Source organism: Orcinus orca, chromosome 10, assembly GCF_937001465.1.
Source record: "Orcinus orca chromosome 10, mOrcOrc1.1, whole genome shotgun sequence".
Lineage (NCBI taxonomy): Eukaryota > Metazoa > Chordata > Mammalia > Artiodactyla > Delphinidae > Orcinus > Orcinus orca.
The window spans coordinates 60,417,670-60,437,768 of NC_064568.1; the positions used below are offsets into that span (position 1 = coordinate 60,417,670).

Below are 20,099 nucleotides of genomic sequence, written 5' to 3' on the forward strand. Positions count from 1 at the left end.
GATGCATTAACTTCTATTTCCTGTATCCTTTCCAGAGGAAGTTTTTTCCTGCTATTCTCAAGGTATATTACAGTGCTTGAATTTATATCAAATTAATTTGGTTCCATATGTCAATATGTCCTTCAGGGTCAGTAATAATATGGGAATCCATTCAACTGATAATGTTGTGCCTCTCGATTTTAATAGTGATCTTTCTCCTCTACTCTCTTTAAGATCTATCTATATAAAAATCCATTTCTATTGCAACAACAAAATAAATGGCAGAAGGGCCATCTATGCTCTAATGGGTGTAGAGAAACTTATTGAAGGCTCACTGAATTAAACAAACAAATGAACGAACAAGCAAATAAAGAATGGTGAGATTAAAGAAGGGATGTGAGGTAGAAGATCTTTTGGCTCTCAAAGGACCCTTGAGTAAGGATACATGTTTGGACACATTTAAAAAGGCACTAGCATTTTAATGATCCATTTGAAGTAGTTCCCAGTTTTTCAGTTGAAGGTGAGTATGAAATACACTGGTGGGATAGAAACAGCAGGTTAAAACAGACTGAAGATCCCCTAGGGGGTCTAGACCTAGAAAAGAAGGTGAGATCATTTGGGGAAATGTGAGCACACATTTCGTGAGGGTGTGCTGAACTCCTAAAAAAGGATGGGGAGAGAAACACATACAATTCAGGATTAGGAATATATGGGTTATTGGAGATAAAAAAAAAGTTTGAGTGCCAAATGGAAAAATAATATTTAAATACATGGGATGGGCATTAATTAAAAAAGTCATTGGAAAAGATAAGTACTAGACAGAATACCTCTGCAAATTTCCAAATTTTTCTGGAAAACATGGTAATTTCAGGTGCCACTCTATTAAAGAGAATGCATTGCACAAGCACTTTGGAATTATTTTCTTTCTCGTAAAAAAATGTGACACTTCTAGGAGTGTCATTATTTTCTCAATTGACTTTTTTTTTTTTTTTTGTGGTGGTACGTGGGCCTCTCACTGCTGTGGCCTCTCCCGTTGCGGAGCGCAGGCTCAGCGGCCATGGATCACGGGCCCAGCCGCTCCGCGGCACATGGGATCCTCCCGGACCGGGGCACTAACCTGTGTCCCCCGCATCGGCTGGCGGACTCCCAACCACTGCGCCACCAGGGAAGCCCTCAACTGACATTTAAATTCACAGGTGAGAGATTAGGAAACAGATATAAATGAAACTGAAATCACGAAGCCCATCAAATCCTCTTTTTCATTTCCTTTAGAAAAATAAAAAGCAAGCGATGCTATGAAGTGGTCTCTGGTAAAGATAAAACAAGCTTAAGATATAAGCTACAGAGTGGATTTTAGAAAACACATTGCTTAGAAAAATAGAGAGATGTCTCCAAGACTGTAAGTGGTAATGCTGGCTTTGAAGTGTCATAGTTTCCACAGTTAGTAACCTTGTGTCTCTATTAACTATTCTTTGTTTTTTTTAACATCTTTATTGGAGTATAATTGCTTTACAATATTGTGTTAGTTTCTGCTATATAAAAAAGTGAATCAGCTATACATATACATATAACCCCATATACCCACCCTCTTGTAGCTCCCTCCCACCCTCCCTATCTGACACCTCTAGATAGTCATAAAGCACCAAGCTGATCTCCCTGTGCTATGTGGTTGCTTCCTACTTGCTATCTATTTTACATTTGGTAGTGTATATATGTCAATGCCACTCTCTCAGTTCATCCCAGCTTACCCTTCCCCTCCATGTGTCCTCAAATCCATTCTCTAAGTCTGCATCTTTATTCCTGTCCTGTCCCTAGGTTCTTCAGAATCATTTTTATTTTTTTTTAGATTCCACATATAAGTGTTAGCATATGGTATTTGTTTTTCTCTTTCTGACTTACTTCACTCTGTATGACAGACTCTAGGTCCATCCACCTGACTATAAATAACTCAATTTTGTTTCCTTTTATGGCTGAGTAATATTCCATTTTATGTATGTGCCACTTCCTCTTTATCCATTGATCTGTCGATGGACACTCAGGTTGCTTCCATGTCCTGGCTATTGTAAATAATGCTGCAATGAACATTGTGGTACATGACTCCTTTTGAACTATGGTTTTCTCAGGGTATATGCTCAGTAGTGGGATTGCTGGGTCATATAGTAGTTCTAGTTTTAGTTTTTTAAGGAACCTCAATACTGTTCTCCATAGTGGCTGTATCAATTTATAATCTACCAAGAGTGCAGGAGGGTCCCCTTTTCTCCCCACCCTTTCCAGCATTTATTGTTTGTAGATTTTTTGATGATTGCCATTCTGACCAGTGTGAGGTGATATCTCATTGTGCTTTTGATTTGCATTTCTCTAATTATTACTGATGTTGAGCATCTTTTCATGTGTTTGTTGGCAATCTGTATATCTTCTTTGGAGAAATGTCTATTTAGGTCTTCTGCCCATTTTTGGATTGGGTTGGTTGTTTTTTGATATTGAGCTGCATGAACTGCTTGTATATTTTGGAGATTAATCCTTTGTCAGTTGCTTTGTTTGCAAATATTTTCTCCCATTCTGAGGGTTTTCTTTTCATCTTGTTTATGGTTCCCTTGCTATGCAAAAGATCTGAAGTTTCATTAGGTCCCATTTGTTTATTTTTGTTTTTATTTCCATTACTCTAGGAGGTGGGTCAAAAAGGATCTTGCTGTGCTTTATGTCATAGAGTGTTCTGTCTATGCTTTCCTCTAAGAGTTTTATGGTGTCTGACCTTATATTTAGGTCTTTAATCCATTTTGAATTTATTTTTGTGTATGGTGTTAGGACATGTTCTAATTTCATTCTTTTACATGTAGCTGTTCAGCACCACTTAGTGAAGACGCTGTCGTTTCTCCATTGTATATTCTTGCCTCCTTTATCAAAGATAAGGTGACCATATGTATGTGGGTTTATCTCTGGGCTTTCTGTCCTTTTCAATTGATCTATATTTCTGTTTTTGTGTCAGTACCATACTGTCTTGATTACTGTAGCTTTGTAGTATATTCTGAAGTCAGGGAGCCTGATTCCTCCAGCTCCATTTTTCTTTCTCAATATTGCTTTGGCTATTTGGGGTCTTTTGTGTTTCCCTACAAATTGTGAATTTTTTTGTTCTAGTTCTGTGAGAAATGCCATTGGTAGTTTGATAGGGACTGCACTGAATCTGTAGATTGCTTTGGGTAGTATAGTTATTTTCACAATGTTGATTCTTCCTATCCAAGAACATGGTATATCTCTCCATCTGTTTGTATCATCTTTAATTTCTTTCATCAGTGTCTTATAGTTTTCTGCATACAGATCTGTTGCCTCCTTAGGTAGGATTATTCCTAGGTATTTTATTCATTTTGTTGCAATGGTAAATGGGAGTGTTTCCTTAATTTCTGTTTCTGACTTTTTGTTGCTAATGTATAGGAATGCAAGAGATTTCTGTGTATTAATTTTGTATCCTGCAAATTTACCAAATTCATTGATTACCTCTAGTAGTTTTCTGGTGGCCACTTTATGATTTTCTAAGTATAGTATCATGTCATCTGCAAACAGTGACAGTTTTACTGCTTCTTTTCCAATTTGGATTGTTTTATTTCTTTTTCTTCTCTGAATGCCATAACTAGGATTTCCAAATCTACGTGAATAAAATTGGTGAGAGTGGACATCCTTGTTTTGTTCCTGATTTTAGAGGAAATGCTTTCAGTTTTTCACCACTGAGAATGATGTTGGCAGTGGATTTGTCATATATGGTTTTTTATTATGTTGAGGTCGGTTCCCTGTATGCCCATTTTCTGGAGAGTTTTTATCATAAATGGGTGTTGAATTTTGTCGAAAGCTTTTTCTGCATCTATTGAGATGATCATATGGATTTTATTCTTCAATTTGTTAATATGGTGTATCACAGTGATTGCTTTGCATATATTGAAGAATTCTTGCATTCCTGGGATAAACCCCACTTGATCATGGTATATGATCTATTTAATGTGCTGTTGGATTCTGTTTGCTAGTATTTTGTTGAGGATTTTTGCATTTCTCTTCATCAGTGATATTGGTCTATAATTTTCTTTTTCTGTGACATCTTTGTCTGGTTTTGGGATCAGGGTGATGGTGAACTCGTAGAATGAGTTTGGGAGTGTTCCTCCCTTGCTATATTTTGGAAGAGTGTGAGAAGGATAGGTGTTAGCTCTTCACTACATGTTTGATATGATTCACCTGTGAAGCCATCTGGCTCTGGGCTTTTGTTTGTTGGAAGATTTGTAATCACATTTTCAATTTCAGTGCTTTTGATTGATCTGTTCATAGTTTCTATTTCTTCCTGGTTCAATCCTTGAAGGTTGTACATTTCTAAGAATTTGTCCATACATTCCAGGTTGTCCATTTTTTTGGCATATAGTTGCTTGTAGTCATTTTTCATGATCCTTTGTATTCCTGCAGTGCCATTTGTTACTTCTCCTTTTTCATTTCTCATTCTGTTGATTTGAGTCTTCTCCCTTTTTTTCGTGATGAGTCTGCCATGGCTTATCAATTTTGTTTTCTTATCAAAGAACCAGCTTTTAGTTTTATTGATCTTTGCTATTGTTTCCTACATTTCTTGTTCATTGATTTCTGATCTGATTTTTATGATCTCTTTCCTTCTGCTAATTTTGGGTTTTTTTCTTTTTGTTCTTCTTTCTCTAATTGCTTTAGGTATAAGGTTAGGTTGTTTATTTGAGATTTTTCTTGTTTCTTGAGGTAGGATTGTATTGCTATAAACTTCCCTATTAGAATGGCTTTTGTTGCATCCCATAGGTTTTGGGTAGTCATGTTTTCATTGTCATTTGTTTCTAGGTATTTTTTGATTTCCTCTTTGATTTCTTCAATGATCTTTTGGTTATTTAGTATCATACTGTTTAGCCTACATGTGTTTGCATTTTTCACAGTTTTTTCCCTGTAACTGATATCTAGTCTCATAGTGTTGTGGTCAGAAAAGATGCATTATATGATTTCAATTTTCTTAAACTTACCAAGGCTTGATTTGTGACCCAAGAATTGATCTATCCTGGAGAATGTTCCACGTGCATTTGAGAAGAAAGTGTACTCTTGTTTTTGGATGGAATGTTCTGTACATATCAATCAAGTTCATTTTTTCTAATGTGTCATTTAAAGCTTGTGTTTCCTTATTTGTTTTCATTTTTGATGATCTGTCCATTGGTGTAAATGGGATGTTAAAGTCCCCTACTATTATTGTATTACTGTTGATTTCCCCTTTTATGGCTGTTAACATTCGACTTATGTATTGAGGTGCTTCTATGTTGGGTGCATAAATATTTACAATCATTATATCTTCTTCTTGGATTGATCACTTGATCATTATGTAGTATCCTTCTTTGTCTCTTGTAACAGTCTTTATTTCAAAGTCTCTTTTGTCTGATATGAGAATTGCTGCTCCAGCTTTCTTTTGTTTTCCATTTTCATGGAGTATCTTTTTCCATCCCCTCACTTTCAGCTTGTATGTGTCCCTAGGTCTGAAGTTGATCTCTTGTAGACTGCACAAATACGGGTCTTGTTTTTGTATCCATTCAGCCAATCTGTGACTTTTGGTTGGAGCATTTAATCCATTTACATTTAAGGTAGTTATTTATATGTATGTTCCTTTTATTTTCTTAATTTTGGGGGGTTTGTTTTTGTAGATCTTTTCCTTATCTTGTGTTTCCTGCCTAGAGAAGTTCCTTTAGAATTTGTTGTAAAGCTGATTTGGTGGTGCTGAATTCTCTTAGCTTTTGCTTGTCTGTAAAGCTTTTGATTTCTCTATCAAATCTGAATGAGATCCTTGCTGGGTAGAGGAATCTTGGTTATAAGTTTTTCCCTTTCATCACTTTAAATATATCCTGCCACTCTCCACTGGCTTGAAGAGTTTCTGCTGAAAGATCAGCTGTTATCCTTATGGGGATTCCCTTGTATATTATTTGTTGCTTTTCCCTTCCTGCTTTCAGTATTTTTTCATTTTGTTTAATTTTTGTTAGTTTGATTAGTATGTGTCTTGGCATGTTTCTCCTTGGGTTTATCCTGTATGGGACTCTTTACACTTCCTGGACTTGACTTTATTTCCTTTCCCGTTTTCGGGAAGTTTTCAACTATAATCTCTTGAAATATTTTCTCAGACCCTTTCTTTTTAAATTATTCTTCTGGGACACCTATAATTCAAAGGTTGGTGTGCTTAATATTGTCCCAGAAGTCTCTGAGACTGTCCTCAATTCTTTTCATTATTTTTTCTTTATTCTGCTCTGCAGCATTTATTTCCACCATTCTAACTTCCAGCTCACGTATCCGTTCTTCTACCTAAGTTATTCTGCTATTGATTCCTTCTAGATTATTTTTAATTTCAGTTACTGTGTTGGTCACTACTGTTTGTTTGCTCTTTAGTTCTTCTCGGTTCTTGTTAAATGTTTCTTGTATTTTCTCTATTCTATTTCCAAGATTTTGGTTCATATTTACTCTCTTTAGTAGTTTCAGGTAGTTTGCCTATTTCCTCTTCATTTATTTGGTTTTGTGGTTTTTTGGGGTTTTTTTGCAGTACGTGGGCCTCTCACTGATGTGGCCTCTCCCGTTGCGGAGCACAGGCTCCGGACGCACGCACAGGCTCAGCGGCCATGGCTCATGGGCCTAGCTCCTCCGCGGCATGTGGGATCTTCCCGGACCAGGGCACGAACCCGTGTCCCCTGCATCTGCCGGCGGACTCTCAACCACTGCGCCACCAGGGAAGCCCTCGTTTTGTGGGTTTTTATCTTGCTCCTTTGCCTGCAAGATATTTCCCTGTCTTCTCATGTTGTCTAATTTACAATATTTGAGGTATACTATCCCTCAGCTGCAGGGCCGTAGTTCCTCTTGCTTCTGTTCTCTGCCCCCAGTGGTGAGGTTGGTCCAGTGGCTTGCTTAGGCTTCCTGATGGGAGGGACTGGTGCCTGCATTCTAGTGGATGGAGCTGTCTTTTCTCTCTGATGAGCAGGGCTGTGTCAGGTGGTATGTTTTGGGGTGTCTGTGAGCTTAGTATGACTTTAGGTCATCTGTATGCTGATGCATGGTTTTGTCTTCCTGTCTTATTTGTTGTTTGGTGTGAGGCGTTCAGCCCTGGGAGCTGCAGGCAGTTGGGTGGAGCTGGATCTTGGATTCAGATAGAGGCCTCCGTGAAAGCACTCGGTGATTAATCTTCCCTAGGGCAGGGAATTCTCTCATGGTCAGCGTCCTGGACTCAGTGCTTCCACCCTGGAGCCTCAGGCCCAACTTCCAGTCAGGGAACCAAGACCCTGCAAGTCACTCATCCTGACAATAAAGGTGATTAAAAAAAATTTTTTTAAAACACTAACAAAACCCCAGACAAATGGTAAAAATTAAAATCAAAAAAACGGAAACAGAAACAAGGAAACACACACACACACACAAAAGAAACAGAGCCAAATAAAGCAAAAAGCAAGAGAACAACCAGACAAACAAACAAACCCAGGAATGAAATCAAACCATTAAAAAGAAAAGTAACAAAAACACAAAACCAAAAAAACCAAACCAAAGCAGAGTGCCAATTGAAGGATGAAGCAAAGAAACAAAGTGACAAAAATGATTAAAAAAAAAGAAAATGGGGAAAGAAGACAGAACAACAGAAAAGCAACATAGAAATAGAAATGTAAAAAAATAAGATAAAAAATATATTAAAGTAAAAGAAAGGAAAAAAAAAAAGACAAACAAGGCCCCAGACAAATGGTAAAAACAGAATCAAACAACCAAAAACAGAAACAAGGAAACACACACACATGCAAAAGAAAGAAAAACAGAACCAAACAAAAACAAAAACAGAAAAAAAACAAAACAGAAACAAAAAAACAAGAGAACAACCAGAGAAACTGAAGAACCTAAAAACAAAATCAAAGAATTAGAATCAAAACTAACAAAAACACAAAACCTAAAAACAAAACCAAAGAAGTATGCCAACTGAAGAATAAAGCAAAGAAACAGAACAAACCGATAAAAATAATTTTAAAAAAAGGGAAAAAACAAAACAACAGAAAAGGAAAGTAGGAATGGGAATTTTTTTTAAAATACAAAATATATGAAAGAAAAAGAATAAAATGAGAGAAAAGAACACAGAACAACATAAAAGAAAAGTGAAAACAGAAATATATAAAAAAATTTTTTAAACGTTATAAAACACGAAGATTCCCCCCCCAAAATAAACTAAAAAAAAAAAAAGCTAGAACCAACAAGAGAATGAATCAAAATATAATAAAAGTAATAGTAATAATTATGTTTCCCTGGGGTCTCAGCTGTTAAGTGTCCTTGCACACGCCATGAGCCACAGCTCACCTCTGCCTCCCCAGGAGGCCCTCCTCTGCCTCTGGGCTGGTCCCTGGACCTGCTGTGGGCCCTGTGGGGACCACGCAGACTCTGATGTGGCCCAATTCCTGTGTGTTCTTGTCCCCAAACTCCACAGCTGCCAGAGATAGACTGTTTTCATTTGTGGGAACACTCATTGTCTACTCAGATATTGGATAGACGTAGGGTCTAGCTGATCATGTGGATTTAATCTGCAGCTTGTACAGCTCACGGAAAGATTTTCAATCCTCTTTCTTAGTCGCCCCATCCCTGGGGTTCAGCTTTGGTTTTATCCCCAACTCTGCATGTGGTCCAACCACAGGAGTCTGGTCTTGAGGATGCCTTGGAGCTCATGGCTCTGCCCCAGTGAGGACCAGGCACAGAGGTGGTATGACTGCTTGGATGGCAGGAGCCCTGGTGGTGCCAAATGTGCAGGGAAGCCAGCGATCATGGGTGCAAGAGATATGGCCCTAGTGAGGGCCTTTTCTGGCACCTGGCGTAAGGTGCATGAGGGCTGGCCCTGGCCGGGCTATTTTTGGTGCCCGGAAGCTGGCATGTGAGGGCTGGCCCTGAGAGGGCTTCTTTTATTGTCTGTTGGTGGGTGCCAGCATGAGGGGACAGAGAGGCTACAATAGTGGCTCCTCCCCCTGAGTGTGACTCAGCAGTAGTGCCTGCTTCCATGGCAGTCCGGTCTTCCTCTGTAGGCATTCCCTGCTGTGGATTTCTTCCCTCCTGTCCCCTCAGTCTGTCTTCCCACAGCCAACACCAGTTCTTGCCCCAGGCCTCTTCTCCAATCCCCATGCTCCAGCTCCCAGCTCCCTTGCACACCTGTGAACACACGTCCCAGTCCGGGGCACGTAGGGCCACAGTACAGACTGTCTGTGTAGTTCTGAGTCTGCTGCATCTGTCACAGATCAGCCACTTCACCCTCTTCCAACAGCCTCAAATGCTTCCCTTCTGTCCCAATTGATTTCCCTGTCAGAGAAGGGTTTCCCCGAATCCAGGAATCTCTCCTCTGCTTCAGCTCCCCAACTGCAGGTGCAGGCCCTGTCCCACTTCCTCTCCTCATCCTCTACCTTTTTTATTTTTTGTCATACCCAGTTATGCAAGTATCTTTATAGTCCTTTCTGTTGTTCAAGGTCTTCTGCTAGCATTCAGCCAGTGTCCTGTGAGAACTGTTGCATCTATAGTTGTATTCCTGATGCATCTGTGGAGAGAGATGAACTCCACGTCCTCCTACTCCTCTGCCACCTTAACTCATCATCCTATTAACCATTCTTAAATGTTCTGATAATTACTTAAAAAGTTAGAAAAAATAACAGGTTTTGGTTTTCATCTTTCAAAGTACAGAAAAGGAAACAAGATTTGTGGGAGGACATGCCAGGCTGCGGAGAGTGCTTCCAACCAGGCACAGAAGGCAGCCCCTCTCTCTGGGACTGAGCAGGCAAAGACAAAATATAGAGCAAGTGTGGTGTTTTTGAACATATTTTGGAACTTTAATTTTCTGCATTAATCTACATAAGGAATTGATTTCAAAAGCAGCACAGGGGGACATGGCTGCATTTGATCTTAAAAGGGGCTAAATTTTGGGGGCCGATTTATGCTCCTGGCAATTTATTGCTTTAAAAGTTGGCAGTAATTTGGGTCGAGAAATAAAATGTGGGCCTTGGGGCAAATTTAATTGAAGAAGATGTCTGAAGTATTTCAGAGGATTCTAAAGGCAACATCAAAAAGGTATTTTTAAAAGACACTGAGAGGTTGAATTGCCCAGATGGACAAATAGGTACAATAGCAACAGGCAGGTCTCCAGCAGGTGGAGGCAGTACTGCCCCACCCTCTGACCCTCCTCACTGTGCCCATGCTTGTGACGGGCATCCTTCTGCATGGATGCCTGCTTGTGATAGTCATCCTTCTAGCAGAACAAAACAGAACACAGCAGACAACATTATGTGTATCTTAGTTTCTTATGTCCTGTAAGGCACTTTTTTCTGCTTCTTGCAAGGATGAAGACTGTCTTCATTAATATCAAATTTATGCCCCAAGCTACAGTTCTCTTCTTTTTCTGTATATGTAATCTCCTAGCACATCAACACTAAATCATAATGCCCTAATACACTTTCAAAAGCAACTAAACTCAATACACATACTTCGAACACTACAAACAACTCAATATAAGAAGCCATGACCAAATTCACATGTGCAAAGTTTACAGACAAAAACAGTGAGTTATAAACACCACTTGCCTGATAGAGACTGTAAACTGATTCTGATTATAATATGCATAAGAGTTGGAAGTATCCAAATTTGAAAAAAGTAAATGTGTATTGGACTATAAAGTGCCGTGTGTGTGGATTCAGGGAGAAAGAGCTAATGTTAAAGGTGGTGCGTTTTCCACAATAATCTCAGGATTATAGAGGAACATACTGACCACGTTGCCTCCTTAGAGATTTGACCATCAAGACATAATCGCTCTGATTCTAAAACATTTGCAAATGTAAACAATAGATATACAAAGTCTATTTATTTACTAATCTTGTTACAAACAAAAAAAAATTAAAACAAACAAGAAAAACTGTCCATTAAAATAATTTAATGTGGCTTTTTCCTCCAAATTAAGTGATTAACTACAAAACACTAGATAAATCATTCTTAATGTGTGTGAAAAGTATTCTTATATTTTCTATAATTTAAATCTTAAATTTCTCTCAGTTCCTTGAATTAATTAAGTCAGCAAACTAACTTGAATTAGAGACTAATTGAAACAAAATCTGTCTGTAAAAGGTCAAGTAGTAAAATCGGGATGAGGTCATTTCCTCAAGAATTCCCATAATTCTATATTACTCTTTGTTGGAGAGGATGATGTCAACACCACATGGACTGTCAGTCCACACAGCAGGCATCAAGGGCAGGGACAGCTGTGGGAGAAGACGTGTGAGGCAGGCCTTTCCCTGATGGACCCCTAAAGGGTGCATCACTTTTTATTTTAAAAGAGTAAACCTTGAACCCATACTCTTGTGTCCTGCTCAACAGTTCACAGGATCATACCGCACTACACGTGTTACAGCTCACAAATGCACAGCAAATACGGTTCAAGATTAGAGATTATAATATTAACACCACAGATATTCAGTCAGCAGGAGAGAAACACCACTTTTGAAAGTAAATATTGTTTTCAAAACATGGATTTTAATTTTATTGTTATAGTATAAAAACAAGCAAAAACAAATGTAGGTCAACTTGATAGATGATTGTGTTTCTCAGTATTCTTTTTCTGTAAAAGGGCTCTAAGAGTTCTCTATGTGTGATAATTAGATGTATGAAATGCACATCACCATAATAAATAAAGAAGTTTGGCATTATATTCATTATATTCATAAAAATGGTAGATTTTATAAGGCATAAATTGTTATTTGATAATACTCCGTAAAACTATTAATCATTAGGAGCTATCGGTTTTAACTTTCTTCCACACTTTATATGAAAAAGTCATGTAAAACTGAGCATTTTTAGTCAAGTTAAAAATGTAATGGTTCACAAAAAATGAAGAATTTTAAAATAACAGCAGCCTCGTGAAGCATTCCATCTAGAGCAAAGATTATTTCTTTGAGCAGTTCACAATTAGTTGTGAATTTTTTATGAGCAAGTCATAATTAGTTACCACATCTGTAAAATAGAAGTTTTATATATTCTGTGATTTCCAAGATTAGTCTCAGCTTAAGCATTCTGTGATTCTAAAAATTCAAGGGGGTACAATAATTTGCTAGTGAGACATGGTTTATTTCAATATGAATAATAGGTGGTTTTGTTGTTTAAAAACCTTCCTATAAATTATGAAATTAAATATCACACAAAAATTGACACCATAAAATATTCTTGTTTCAGTAGTCATCATTATGAATCAAGTGTAAACTACTACTGTAATATTCAGTATAACATCACTCACACCCATCACTTGGAGAGCTATCAGGACTTGAAACACCAACACAACTTGGTCAGAGATATAGAGCTACATTTTATTGAGAAGCAGATACTGAGTCTATCACGAGCTTTCTCATATCCTAAGAATGGACAAGTATTATTCTGAGAAAAAGTATCAAGTTATGTAATATTTAAATATATGATTTAAAGAAGGACCCTGTATTCCATCTAGACTCTAAAGGTTTAATTAACCAGGTTCCTTAAAAAAGACACAATACCCCATCATATTTCTACCATATTTCATTACTAAGTAAAACTTTTCATGTACATTTCTATGACAGCCCAATTTATATTTTAAAACATAAGTGTAAAGTAAATTTCACAAAATTTAAATTATAAATATATATCTATTGAATGTACCTATCTTGCAATAGTGTAAGTCTAGCTCAAAATAAACACAAAAACCAAAAACGTGTATGCCCAAAAAACCTCATCTGAAAGTTAAATTTTATGGTTTGATGTGCTGTAACAGCTTATTCTGTTTGAAATAATTACAAACACAACCTTCTACTTAATTGTATTTACTAAACTTTATCATATTAGAAGACAATTGGTAAACTACAGCATTTATTTCTGTAATCTTTATTATTAGGACAATTATATGGTCTTTGCTTCAGATACACTCTTCAGAAAGTTAATTACCAGCTTAAATCTTTGAGTTTCCTTTTTTTTTTTTGCTTAGGTAATTTACTTAAAAAAAATTAAAAAAAGAAACTGCTTTCAACCATTGGAATTTATGAATATAAGTAATGAAACCATGCTATTGAAATGTTATATTTTATAATAATGATTCTGCTGATAAAAATATCACATGATGACAAAGTGTCTAGTGAAAAAGTATTTTCAAGAAAATACTATCATAATCATTATATAAATGGACTCTGAATATAGAAGACTAGAGATTACAATCCAAGGGTCTAATAAAGACTATATTACCTTCCTAAATATAATAATTCTCTGCTGTTTGGCTAATGCTGTATATTGACAGTAGCAGTAATTCTACTCCCTTTTGCAATAAGAATATGCATTTTAACATGAACCAAAACATTATTGAGTGCGCATATTTGAAAAATCAAATTGTCAAATGATTTACACATTAAATAACTTATTAAAATATCTAGTTATGCTTCCCATATTCACAGAATAAAAATACAGCCATCAGTTGAAAATTATTGTACTTTCAAAGAGTTTTCCTTCTTCTATGTCAGTATCATATATTTGTGTATATTAATAAAATGAAGCTTTACACATTTATTTCATGAAAGACAATGAATAAACCATCAAGTCTTATTTTTATCAATTTTTTCTTAATTCTATGTGAACAAAGCATATATTACAGTACCTTTGGATACTGTTTGACAGGAATCAATACCCTTTCTGAGAGCTTTATGTTTTTGTTGCTGATGACATCAAGATATTTCTTTTCTTCATCTTCCTTTTTTCCATCAGAACCTTGAAATTTTTCAATTTCTGAAAAAAATTCACAAGAAAAACATTAAATGAAATAAGAAGTCATCATAAATACACTGACTGTTCTTATCACTCCCTTTCTTAAATAAGATTTTGAAGAACCTTGATAAAGGGACTGAAAGCTATGCTACTGTACTGTCTGTACAATGATCTATATCAACTAAAACCAAAAAGCAATGACTGAAGATACAACTGTCTTCTGTGAAACAAAGGATGCATTTAATTAACTTTTAACGTCTTCAAACAAAATTTGAGAAAGAATATTCCCTTTAATTATTTAAAATATCTAAGCAAACATAAATTTCCTAGGAGCAATGAATAGAACAAATATATTTTAACGTTAAATGTTTTGTTTTTAGTCAGAATTGTTCCTAAGGAAAAATAACTGAAAATAGAAATCATCCATTATCTAAAATAGGGTAGTAGAGATAAACAGTATGCTATTTTATATTCTCACAAACTTAAATCCAATTAAAAAGGGGAGTCACAGAAAAGTCACATAAAGGATTAAATCTGTAAATGATATCATTCATATTCATCAACATGAAATTACCTACATAGATATTTAAGAGGAAATACTAATTTATCCTTATGAGAATCTTCCCAAAGTGAATTTTTTTTTTTTATTTATTAAGTTTTGTCTGCATTGGGTCTTCGTTGCTGTGCACGGGTTTCTCTAGTTGCGGACCATGGGCTCTAGGTGTGCGGGCTTCGGTAGTTGTGGCATACAGGCTCAGTAGTTGTGGCTTGTGGGCTCTAGAGCACAGCCTCAGTAGTCTGGTGCATGGGCTTAGTTGCTCTGCAGCATGTGGGAACTTCCCAGATGAGGGCTCGAACCCATGTCCCCTGCACTGGCAGGCAGATTCTTAACCACTGCACCACCAGGAAAGTCCTGAATATCTTTTAAGCAAACGTACACTATTTATCCTTCCTTCCTTTTTAAAATTAATTTATTTGCCACAGAAATACAAAGGTTCGTAAGAGACTGCTACAAGCAACTATAGGCTAATAAAATGGACAACCTGGAAGAAATGGACAAATTCTTAGAAAGGTACAATCTCCCAAGACTGAATCAGGAAGAAATAGGAAAAAATGAACAGAAATTGAATTCATGATTAAAAAACTCTCAACTAACAAAAGTCCAGGACCAGATGGCTTCACAGGCAAAGTCTATCAAATGTTGAGAGAAGAGCTAACACCCATCCTTCTGAAAGTATTCCAAAAAACTGCAGAGGAAGGAACACTCCCAAGCTCCATCACCTTGGTACCAAAACCAGATAAAAATACCACACAAAAAAAATTATAGGCCAATATTACTGGTGAACATTCCTCAACAAAATATTAGCAATCTGAATCCAACAAAACATTAAAAGGATCATACACCATGATCAAGTGCGATTTATCCTGGGGATGTGAGAATTTTTCAGTATCCACAAATCAATCAGTGTGATACACCACATCAACAAACTGAAGAATAAAAACGACATGATCATTTCAACAGATGCAGACAAGACTTTGGAAAAAATCCAACACTCATTTATGATAAAAACTCTCCAGAAAATTACAGAGGGAACATACCTCAACATAATAAAGGCCATATATGACAAGCATATAGCTAACATCATACTCAATGGTGAAAAGCTGAAAGCAGTTCTTCTAGGATCAGGAACAAGACAAGGATGTCCACTCTTGCCACTTTTATTCAACATAGTCTTGGAAATTCTAGCCATGGAAATAATAGAAGAAAAAAATAAAAAGAATCCAAATTGGAAAAGACGAAATGAAACTGTCACTGTTTGCAGATGACATGATACTATACATAGAAAATCCCAAAGATGCTGCCAGAAAACTACTAGAATTCATCAATTAATTTGATAAAGTTGCAGGATACAAAATTAATACACACAAATCTTTTGCATTTCTATACACTAGCAATTAAACATCAGAAAGAGAAATTCAAGAAACAATTCCATTTACCATCTAATCAAAAACAAAATGTACCTAGGAATAAACCTACCTAAGGAGACAAAAGACCTGTACTCCAAAAACTATAAGATGCTGATGAAAGAAATAAAAGACGACAGAAACAGATGAAAAGATATACCATGTTCTTGGATTGGAAGAATCAATATTGTCAAAATGACTATAGTAGCCAAGGCAATGTACAGATTCAATGCAATCCCTATTGGTTTATCCTTGTCACTCTGTCATAGATATAAATTAAATTTGTCTGACATTATTTGCTCTCTACAAAGCTACCACTTAGGCATTTTTAGACATTTGAAATTTGATCACTTGAGGATTAATTCCAACAAGTTTTCCATCAAGAAATGGGGCTGGATGAAATACCATTTCCACTGATTTTTCTGTTAATTTCTATACTTTCCTTTAAAAATTTCTTTTCGTTTTTTTTTCTTTTAATTGGGGTATATTGCTTGACAATATTTTGTTAGTTTCTGCTGTATAGCGAAGTGAATCAGCCATATGCATACATATATCCCCTCCTTTTTGGATTTCCTTCCCATTTAGGTCACCACAGAACATCGAGTAGAGTTCAATGCTATACAGCATCGTTCTCATTAGTTATCTATTTTATACATAGTGTATATATGTCAATCCCAATCCCCCAAGGCATCCCATCCCCCTTTCCCCCCTTGGAATCCATATGTTTGTTCTTTATGTCTGTGTCTCTATTTCTGCTTTGCAAACACTTTCATCTGTGCCATTTTTCTAGATTCCACATATATGCATTAATATACAATATTTGTCTTTTTGTGTCTGACTTACTTCACTCTGTATGACAGTCTCTAAGTCCATCCACGTCTCTACAAATGATCCAACTTTCTCCCTTTTAATGGCTGAGTAATTTTCCATTGTGTATATGTACCACATCTTCTTTATACATTCATCTGTCGATGGACTTTTAAGTTGCTTCCATGTCCTACTGTAAATAGTGCTTCAATGAACACTGGGGTGCATGTGTCTTTTTGAATTATAGTTTTCTCAGGGTATATGCCCAGTAGTGGGATTGCTGGGTCATATGGTAGTTCTATTTTTAGTTTTTTAAGGAACCTCCATACTGTTCTCCATATTGGCTATATCTATTTACATTCCCACCAACAGTGCAAGAGGGTTCCCTTTTCTCCACATCCTCTCCAGTATTTATTGTTTGTGGATATTTTGATGATGGCCATTCTGACCAGTGTGAAGCCATTGTAGTTCTGATTTGCATTTCTCTAATAATTAATGATGTTGAGCATCTTTTCATGTGCCTCTTGGCCATCTTTATGTTTTCCTTAAAAGAATTTTATATTTATTTTGCCCTTTTGATAGTTTCAGGGAATTATCTCATCTTCCCTGATGTATCTATTAATATATGACTAATAGATCAGTCATTGCACTTCTCGACTGTATAGTCACAAAGTGGTATATACCAAACTTGCCTGATTTTAAAACCATGGAAAATAAGGCATACACACTTTTCCTTTTGTAAATTTAAAAATTACTTTAAATTTTTAAAGTAATTCTTTTTTTACTTCATAATTAATGCATATTCATTGTGGAATGTTCAGACAATATAGATATCCATAAAAATGGAAAGGCACTGATTATCATCCAGCAATAACTAATCAGTTTTTTATAGAGATGTTGAGTCATTTTATATAGTTATTTTTTTATACAGTCTCTATTTAAATATGGCTTCCATATTATTGGAAAAACATAATACATAAAGGAAAGCTTAATTTTGTTAAAAAGTGTTAAACTACAAAGATTTTAATAGTTTTGTTTTTCTTTCACTGTTTATGTGTTAAGATATAGATAGATAGATATTTAGATAGGTAGATAGATTCAAGGATTTATTTTAGCATTCATTAACTTATTTTTAGTGGCTATCACCACAGTACACCATAGGGTTATGTGGAGATTACAACAGAGTTAAATGTTGGTATGCCTGTATGCACCTTGCACAACTTCACTCATTGGTTTAAGTCAGATGGAAGGTACAGTAAGAAGGTATTCTCTTTATTATGGTAAAAACTACATAACATTATTTATCATTTTAGTCATTTTTAAGTGTATAGCTCAGTAGTGATAAGTACATTCACATTATTGTGCAACAGATCTCCATAACTTCTTAATGAATTGTCTAGAGTTTTAGTTTTGTAAGATGAAGAAGACATAATAAATATATATATATATATACCTAAAAAGGAGCACCAAAATATATAAACAATTATTAACAGACATAAAGGAAGAAATTGACAGCAATACAATAATAGTAAGGAAATTTAACACCCCACTTACATCAATGGATAGATCATTAAGACAGAAAGTCAACAAGGAAAGAGTGACCTTAGATGAAACATTAGACCACATGGATTTGATAGATTTGTACAGCACATTCCATCCAAATACAGCAGAATACACACTCTTGTCAAGGACACATGAAACTTTCTCAAGGACAGACCATATGCTGGGACTCAAAACAAGTCTCAATAAATTAGAGGACTGAAATCAGATCAAACTTCTTTTCCAATGAAAATGCTATGAAAGTACAAATCAACTAAAAGAAGAAAACTGGAAAAATCACAAATATATGGAGACTGAACAACATGATACTGTACAACTACTGGGTCAATGAAGAAATCAAAGGAGAAATTAAAAAGTACCCGGAGACAAATGAAAATCAAAATGTGACATACCAAAAATCTATGAAATACAGAAAAGGTGTACTAAGAGGAAAGTTCACTGCAATACAGACCTACCTCAAAAAACAAGAAAAAGCTCAAATAAACAATCTTTACACTTAAAGGAAATTAAAAAAAGACGAACACATGAAAATATGCTCAACAGCACTAATTATTAGAGAAATGCAAATCAAAACTACAGTGAAGTATCACCTCACACAGGTCAGAATGGCCATCATCAAAAAATCACCATCTGCACTGACGACCATCTGCATCGGCCACCTTTCACCTTTTCAGACATTGAGCCCAAACTACCTTTCTGAGTTCTAAAACTTCTGACTTGACATTTCCACCCTAAAATTTCCAAGAAACTTGAAACTCTAACTGAATTCAACTTAACTCTAAAGCTTATTCTTTCTGGTCACCCGAGAACAAGAAGAACACGGATCTTAGCCATTACCCATGAGCTGCTGCCTAACCCTCCTCACTGTGCAGGCAACAGTCACCGAGGCCCCTTGGTCCCACTGGGGCCCCTCAACCCCAGCCTCCACTCAGGGGCTCTCCACTACTCCAGACCCTTTCCATCCACTTCCACCTGTGGCAGCAGACTTTAAACTAGTTTCTTTGAAGACCATGCATGACTTATCTTTCACATCCTGGCTAGCTTTTTAAAACACAGATCTGAGCATTACACATTCCCCTTTTGTATAGCAGTATGGTATTTGTGTCATGTTTATTCCATGGCTCTACTGAGCATTCAGATTTTCTTTGTTGGATGAATGAGTGTCACTGCACTGACAAGTACCTGCTTCTCGCTGACTGAAGGTTAAATTCTTAATTTTTTTCCTGTCACTAATAATCAATCAGCCATTCCTTTCTCATCTCTGGCCACAGTCTAGTGTTGTCTCACACAGTGTTCCATCCTCACTCAGACCCTAAGCAGATTCATCCTTAGCATGCTTCCAAAGTCCTTAGTTTGCCACTCCTGATCCCTCCTGTGTCCTCTGATCGGTGAAGGGCTACTCTCCTGTCTTTAAAAGCTTGAACACTCATCTTGCATGACTATCCCATCCTGGGTCTCCCTTAATATTTTGTACTTTTTAAATACAGCACTTTTAATCACTTTGTACCGTTCTATTTACAACTGTTTTCCACCATTAAACTGTGACTTCCTTGAGGCCAGGGACCATATCACATTTATTATTATTTTTTACTCCCAGCACCCATTACAATAAATGATGAACTATAAACTCAAAATCGAACTACTCATCAGACTGTCCAAATAAGTTTTTCTAGAAAAAATGTCTCTTGGTATTTAAGTCAAAAACTTCATACAATATATGTGACTGTCAATACAATGATTTTTAGATCATTGCTTACATGGGAAAACTCATTTATTTCCACAAAACACAGCATTTTAAAATTCATATTTATTTCCACAAAATGCAATACAATAAGTTTTATAATCTGGAGTGGTTTTAATCTCATGTTTGAATGTGCATGTTTGAAAGCCTAAGGGCAAAGGGACTGACATCTAAAAGAGGGGATGAGTATTCAAAACAACTACTTTTTACACCCTTATTGTTTAGTAAACATTAGGTGATATTTTAAGCACTTTACAACCAAACATGATTT

At 36.2% G+C, this 20,099-nt stretch overlaps 1 protein-coding gene across 2 annotated transcripts in view; it reads right to left on the reverse strand.

Annotated features, from left to right (window-relative positions):
* Nucleotides 1-20,099, reverse strand: part of KHDRBS2 (KH RNA binding domain containing, signal transduction associated 2) — a 728,302-nt gene that overhangs the window by 616,265 nt on the left and 91,938 nt on the right. For both annotated transcript variants that reach the window (XM_049715491.1, XM_033424357.2), the window contains exon 2: nt 13,649-13,776. In XM_049715491.1, coding sequence (XP_049571448.1) covers nt 13,649-13,776 — 128 coding nt within the window. The remainder of the gene's footprint in view (nt 1-13,648; nt 13,777-20,099) is intronic.